The 7881-nt window shown below is 34.9% G+C and overlaps 1 protein-coding gene across 1 annotated transcript; it reads left to right on the top strand.

Moving 5' to 3' along the window:
• The first annotated feature begins 549 nt into the window (after positions 1 to 549).
• On the top strand, positions 550 to 2707 carry LOC136849504 (pro-resilin-like). Its single transcript, XM_067122849.1, has 4 exons — positions 550 to 561; positions 1642 to 1719; positions 2034 to 2171; positions 2282 to 2707. Exons 1-4 carry the CDS (start codon positions 550 to 552, stop codon positions 2612 to 2614), a joined length of 561 nt encoding a protein of 186 aa, XP_066978950.1. The 3' UTR covers positions 2615 to 2707.
• Positions 2708 to 7881: the final 5174 nt, after the last annotated feature.

The raw sequence follows: 7881 nt of genomic DNA, 5'->3' as shown, positions 1-7881 counted from the left end.
CTTATATGTACTGTTCTGTATGTTCAGATTATTAATAAATTATATATATATATATATATATATATATATATATATATATATATATATAGATATATATATATATTATATATATAAATATATATATCCATAAATATATATACACATATAACTGGACCATTACGCACTATTAACAAAATGAAAGACGATCACACAGACATCCGCGAAACTTCCAAAATGCAGTTCATTTTACCTACATCATTGCCACATCTGATGCAGTAAGATGACCCCGAAATCAGTGACTTAATCGAGAAAATAATTAGGAACTTCCCGTCATCTTCTAAATGGTTTTAATCTAATTCAGACCGACACAGTGAATGTTTGCAAGATTCAAAAGCGAAGTCATGCAGACATGATAAGAAAAAACAGAAAAATAAATTATGGTTGACCTCGTTCACGCACCTCCTGTACACACTCTTTTTGATATAAAAGGCACCAAGTTTTTGGAAACTTCATCAGTTAACCTCCGTTGATTCACGACAACACACTACGAAAATAATCATACCAGCAGACATGGCCACTCAGGTAACGTACCGACAAAGAAAGATTCTACAACCATGACTAGTATGTTGTACCGCTGTAAAAGCAATTGCACGTGACTTCTAAACATTACTATTTATCAAGTGAATATCCTGTAAAGCAACCAGAAAAGGTAAAAAAATCGATATTTTAGCAAAAAAAAAAATACGTGAAATTCGTTTACCCCAGTCCACTAAGTTTGATGCATTTTGGGTCAATAATGTGACCAAGTTTCTGTTTTCGATATTTCTCTCATCCTTCCTACTTCAGGACGCAAGTCTATCGATTCCCACTAGACAGGTCCCAATCTCTTTTTTGCCCTGTTCTTTCTCTTTTTCTTTTAAAATTGTGTGCACAAGCGGATGAAGCTGTATGAGCCTTCTCATATAAATCTGATAGGAAAGGTGTACGTAAAAGTACGGGTCAAAAAGATTGATTTACCTGGGGAAAGATATATATATATATATATATATATATATATATATATATATATATATATATATATATATATATATATATATATATATATATATATATATATATATAAAAAAAATGATCGTATGAGACAAACAAGATACCACCTTTGTTTCAGAAGATTGTATAGTAATTAATTTAATTGGCCTTATAGCAATAATTCTCCCTAGATAAACGTCAACTGGATATGGAAAGCTGCCGTTACAGTGCTGAAAACACGCAATTTCATTAATTTTGAAAACCATTTCATGTGAAGTGTGGCAGTTGTTTACTTTTCACCATATGCAAATCTATGGGACTGAGGCAGAACAGTTATGGCATTCTTAGATTTCAGAAGTGTTGCGCCAGACAAGATCAATTAAAAACTCGGTAAATTATGGAAATATTTTCGTCCATAATCATAAAATGTTTTGAAAAACTACATAAACACACCCATCATTAAATAAATGAACTGAATTTGTCCTTATAGGCAACAATTAATCGACCACTTAAAATATGAAATGGTTATATAAGCAGCTTGCCCAATGAAAATTTCCGTGAATTACATAACAAGATTTTAAGAAGCATTTTCATCCAGTTGTTCAACTGATTTTCCACTTTGTTTCCTAACAGATAGCTGCAACTGTTTTAATGACAGTCGTCGCATCTGCCTTCGCTAGACCCGATGGATACGGGAGCGGGCAAAATTCCGTGAGTATTTAGATTAGGAAATAGAGTTAAGTTACAATTGAAATTACGAAATCAATTCACATTTATAAACTTTATCAGGTCACTGTCTCGAAGGCTGTTCAAACATCATTTCCATTCACATTTAGTGAACATTCATTTTTTCAGTTAATATTCACATTCATGATATGAGAATATTCAGCGTCAAAGAATATCAAAGTCCACATTTAATACTTTTGCAACATGAAATTCCCAAACAGTGAAAAAGACTGAAAAAATTTAATTATCCTTACCAGCAAATGGGCATATAATAATCATAATAAAAAAAATCTTTCTAGGTACTTATGCCCTATCAATTTGGGTATAATGTCAACGATGCCTACCAAGGCCTAGACTTCGGGCACCATGAAAATTCCGACGGCAACGCCGTCTACGGATCCTACACCGTCCAACTTCCTGATGGCCGTAAACAGAACGTAAGTTTGTATTTTGTAGATTATAACTTTGTAATGGAATATGTGTGTGTGTGTTCGTATGGATACTACCCGAAACTCTGTCATTAACGTTAGGCACTATGTTTTTACAGGTTGAATATAGAGCTGATCATCAATCAGGGTATGTGGCCAAGGTCAACTACGTAGGTCAAGCTCAGCATCCTCAGAATTACGGACCAGCCATTACTTTTAGGCCATCCCACGGTAGTGGTGGTAAGGGAGGCAGCGGATTCGGACAAGACGGAAATGCAGGTGGCTACGGAGGCAGTGGATCTGGACAAGGTGGTGCTGGATTTGGTGTTGGTGGCAGCGGATTTGGACAAGGTGGATCAGGTTATGGCAGTGGAGGATTTGGGCAAAGTGGTAGTGGATTTGGCACCGGTGGCAGTGGATTTGGAGCAGGTGGATCCGGATATGGCCGTTAAATGTGAGTGACCAATAGTTAAGTCTGCAGTGTAATGAATAAGAGCAATAAATTATTTTCAAAATGTAAACATGTTCCTATTTTAAATCATCCCCTTTCTTCAGAACTGAATTCCACGCAAATATTCTATAAAACCTTTTTCGGATGCAAAGTTTTCAGATATGTATGCATGTGTATATATATATATATATATATATATATATATATATATATATATATATATATATATATATATATATATATATATATATATATACTACATATATATACTGTATATCGACCCACATGCAGTGGGAAAAAGATGCAAAGAAAAAATATATATATTATATATATATGTGGGTGTGTGTGCGTATGCACGCGCGTACGTATCAATAAAATTCAACAATGCGAAATACCTACCCACAACTGATAAATATAATTTTTTCTATGCTGCAGAGGTAGACACACGTGAAAAATACATGGAAATGAAGTTCTATAAAATGGTGTTGTATATACTTTAAATTATATATATTTAAACACAAGGATGTCGACTTACGAAGTCTCACCAGCTAGGTATTTTCCGTCCACATTCCTATTCCTCCAGGTTCCCAAACAACCAGTATGCATTTTGTCGGTCTCCAGCTAAAAGAAGATGAATCTCAAACTGAACTTTAACCTGGTTCTTATTTTCATATAAATACAACTAATTCTTTTTGGTCCCTTATAAAAATCCATAGCATTGATTTTCCTTAAAAATTTATCCGTGCCTTTTTTTTTTTGTAATGTTGCATCCCTTTAACTCACTGAGAAAGTAAGTGAGACTGATTGAGACATCAACCAGTATTAAGACTGTACTTGGATTTTACGAAGCCAAGAAACTTTCTCTTGGTACCCCGACTTCGTCCATTACGTCAGTTTCTTATGAAAAAACTTCCCATGTAAAGTGACATTGTAATGTTTACTTTTCCATGTGGCCGAAGATCCCCTTGGAACTGATCTACAGTTTTGAAAGTGTCGAGGGATTATCAGCCTGTAAATAAAGCAGATCACTGTGTGCATAATTTGAATACCATGAAGAAATAAGATTTTCGAACACGCAGGTCCTGTACTTGGTATGTTGCTGGCTTGATTACAAGATTCCGGAATGTTTTTGAAAAAATCCTTTGGGCCATGGCAGGAATGAAGACGTCCTTACGCCGACGACTATATCTCCTATGTTTAGTTACTTCCTAAGAATTTGTTGGACTTCAAGTTCAGGGACTCGGTGTGTGAAGCCAAGATGGCCTTCTCTGAATGTCATCGTAAGGATGTTTCCTTAATTCCTTTTTGATGTCTCCGCCAATCATGATACCTTTAATAAAACATGAAAATGAAAAGGATAATTCTGGAAGGGCTTCTGGGCCATTAGTAAACCAAAACAGCCAAACAGGAGACTGCATATACGTACGACTTATCTGACGTACTTATTTGACGATTAAAGAATTTCTCGTGAATATCAAGAATACTGGAAAGGCACACGGCCTAGTAGAAGGGAATGAGTAAACGAAGGTTAAAAAACAAGAAATAAAACTCGTTAGAATCAGACGTGAAATTTTAAGACGGGTAGGTTAACAAGGATGAATGAAAACAGGCAAAAGTGGGTGGGACATGTTCAGTGTAATTACATAAAAAAAACAAATAAATAAAATAAATAAATAAATAAAATAAATAAATAAATAAAATAAAATAAACAAATACATAATTAAACAAATAAATACATTAATCAAATAAATTAATTAAATAAAAAAAAATAAAAAAAAATTCAATAAATATAATAAATATATATACATATATATATTTATATATATAAATAAGAATATACATATATATATATATATATATATATATATATATATATATATATATATATATATATATATATATATACATATATTAAAGCCTCCTGGGCCACTGTAGGCTCAGAGAGCAGGGGCTGATCTCCTGTTTCTTAGGCCGACAGCCAGTTGGGGACAGGTCCCAATGCCTATAGCCTCGTTGACACGGGGCAAGTTTAGCAGCCGCTAGTGCTAGCTGCAAGTTAACTAACCCGGCAAGTAAGTGTTGACACTGGGATAGTTTGGCGGGAAAGTATTTGCAGCCAGTAGCCATCAAGATGTCCAGTGACATGGCTGTAGCAATTGATGCTGCAGTTGTTGTTTTGGCAAAGGAATTAGAAATAAATGTGAAGAAAAAACGTACAAAATGGGTGAGGAAGTTTAGGAGGCTCCAGTACACTACTTACTGAATTAGGTACTGAAGATCCTACAGAATATAAAAGACATATGCGCATGGAAGTGCAGACGTTTGAGGAACTGCGATATTTGGTGGAGCCTCACATATCTACAAAGGACACACCGATGAGAAACGCCGTCCCAGCAAGGATTAAATTTGAAATAACCTTGCGTTATTTGGCAAGTGGGGATAGTCTTGCATCACTTTCTGCACTTCTTCAGGGTGCCGGCCTCCACTATTTCAAAGCTTTTGCCTAAAGTACTGCAGGCAATCAATGATGTACTGAACAACTACTTACAGGTAATACATTGCAAATACATTGCAATTTCCACCTATACATTGTTTATTTCTAGCAAACTTGTATATTTATATATGTAGTTATCACACATAAATCACAAAATATTTAGGAGAATAAAAGAAAAAATAGTGTTGTGAACAAGATTTTATTGATTAAATTTCAATGTAGAGAATATTAAGGACAAAGCAATGTAATATAAACCATTATAGTTCTTCATAAGAAGCAACACTCTCAATGGAAAAATTGTGATTCATTACTCACAGGGCCTACATTTGTGTATGAAACTGTAGAATCACACGGTGCATTAAAAGATTGCGCCACTGATGTTGTGTTTTCTAACAGAGAGACAAGTCGTTCATGTGTTATTTAAGACTGTTTTTTCCCTTGTAATATGATGGCAACGCCAACCTTTCACTGAAGCAACGAATATTCAACTACCGCCTTTCAAGGGCAAGAAGAGTGGTTGAAAACTCCTTTGGTATTCTTGCTGCCAGATTTAGGATTTTGTATGGCTGAATAAATTTGAAAACAAATACCATTGATCTTGTGGTCAAGTCTGTTTGCTACCTTCACAACTGGCTTATTGCAAAATCAACTACAAATTATTTTGGAAATGGTACAGTTGATCAAGAGGATTTAGATACAGAGAAATACATCCTGGGAGCTGGCGAAGTACGAACAGTGAGCTTCATTCCGCAAGACTCCTGTCTTTTAACAACTACAGCAATGAAGCTGCAAAGAGGAGGGAGCAGTATGCAGAATATTTCATTGGAGAAGGGGCCGTTCTGGCAAATGAATTCCATTGAGCCAATATAATACAATGAGTAGATAAAAAATTCTTTAGTGAAATTCGTTCATCTTTGCAGCTAAGCCACTGCGTTCTTAAACTTTTATTTGTGCCTGATTAAAGATCTCTAAAGGTAAATAATGTCACCTTCCAGTGCCTTAAGACTAGAGTGATGTTATTACCCTTTCTAGACCTATAACTACTCACAAGCAAAAGTTTAAGACTATAGTGGACGGGTCTTCGCTTCAAAGATGGATGAATTTCATTATAGTTTCACTCTCACTTATTATTTTAGTATTACTCGTTTATTAATCATGTATACCATCACTGTGAAAGGTTGTAGCTTACTTTATATTATATTATGTATTATGACATCCAATCCTGCTCCACTTCTCTTTGATTTTTCAGTTTTCATTAGTTCTTGTCTATAAACATTTTTAATAACCTTAATTTTCTTTCTTAAAAATTCAACGTTGGGAAACATGAAGGCCTTCCTTCATCAAAGCTTCAACTAACATATTCATTGCCATGTCACGCGTGTTTCTGTTTATGTAATCAATGTGCCTTATATCCCACAGGCATTCATACCCTCATAAATTCCCAAAACGTGGAAATTTCATTTGACTCCACTTCTCGCACATGCTTGCGTTCGGGGAAGGTGATGACAACTGTCCAGCAAAGCGGCAACTAGGCGTTGACACGTGGACAGTTGTGGCTGCTAGTTGGTCACGTGACCGGCAAGTAGCGAGTAAAGTAGCCGGGACATCAACTTCACTTGCCACTATCCTGGGACTATCCCAGCAAGTAAAAGCTTACTAACTTTTCGTTGACATTGCAAGTAGAGGGGTAGTTCATACGTCGCTAGTACTAGCGGTTGCTAAACTAGCCCCGTGTCAACGAGGCTTATGACACGTGGCCAGTGCGTCACTTATACATACACACACACACACACACACACACACACACACACACACATACACATATATATATATATATATATATATATATATATATATATATATATATATATATATATATAGGTAGGATAAGTTTAATGTAATTAAATATATAAATAAACATATATATAGTGTATAATATATATGTATATATACATACACATATATATATTATACATATGTATGTACGTATGTATGCATGTATGTATGTACATGCCTGTGCACGACATGGAAAAATAATTTAAAACTTTAAAACCTTTCATAACAGTACTACCAACTTTCTGTTCCCGAGGACATTAATTATAACATAATTCACAAGGGGGAAAAAGGTCGCTGGGTTAGAAGCGGCTTCTGTTAAGTATGCCCTTGGCACTCTAAGCTAAGCAACGAAAAAATATTTGCAAAAGTCTGTTATTTAATGTTCAAAAATCAATAAAATATTTCCTATCAGGAAAAATAAACGCAACTTGCACCCTTATGCATGCGTGAAGAAACGTACGAACTATCAACATCATTGCGCCGTGTAGTAATAAAAAAGACGCTATAAAGTATCATAGTTACGTCCCTTTTATTTTATGCCAAATCTAATTAAACGGAAAGTAATAAATTTCATATCATAAATCTGGAAGTTTTAAAATTTTGCAAGCGTTTAGGGATACGAATAAAAATCATAATCCTTTTTGAGAATACAATTGCGCAAAATGCATTTAGCTACTTAGTTCTCATTCAATTAGGGCCGTCACTTTTCACTATATGCTTGCAATAAGTCTCCTATTAAGGCACTGAGCAGCCTTCAGCATTCACACAATACGTCATCAAAATAAGCTATCTTAACCACAAAGTCGTGAGGTCAAATGTTCAAACATCTATGTCCAAAGACAGATGTACTGTTGCGAATATGTTATGAACGTATTAAATGAGGAGTAAAAAGATCACGACTTGTGCGACAGTATGAAGCATTTACCTCGAACTAGTGA

The sequence above is a fragment of the Macrobrachium rosenbergii genome, chromosome 21, assembly GCF_040412425.1.
Source record: "Macrobrachium rosenbergii isolate ZJJX-2024 chromosome 21, ASM4041242v1, whole genome shotgun sequence".
NCBI lineage: Eukaryota > Metazoa > Arthropoda > Malacostraca > Decapoda > Palaemonidae > Macrobrachium > Macrobrachium rosenbergii.
Note: the sequence above shows the minus strand (reverse complement) of the source record. Positions and strands in the feature narration are given on the sequence as shown.

Coding starts and splice junctions, on each gene's coding strand:
- LOC136849504 (XM_067122849.1), top strand. Junction 1,720..2,033: donor ACGGGAGCGGGCAAAATTCC/GTGAGTATTTAG, acceptor AAATCTTTCTAG/GTACTTATGCCCTATCAATT. Junction 2,172..2,281: donor CTGATGGCCGTAAACAGAAC/GTAAGTTTGTAT, acceptor ATGTTTTTACAG/GTTGAATATAGAGCTGATCA.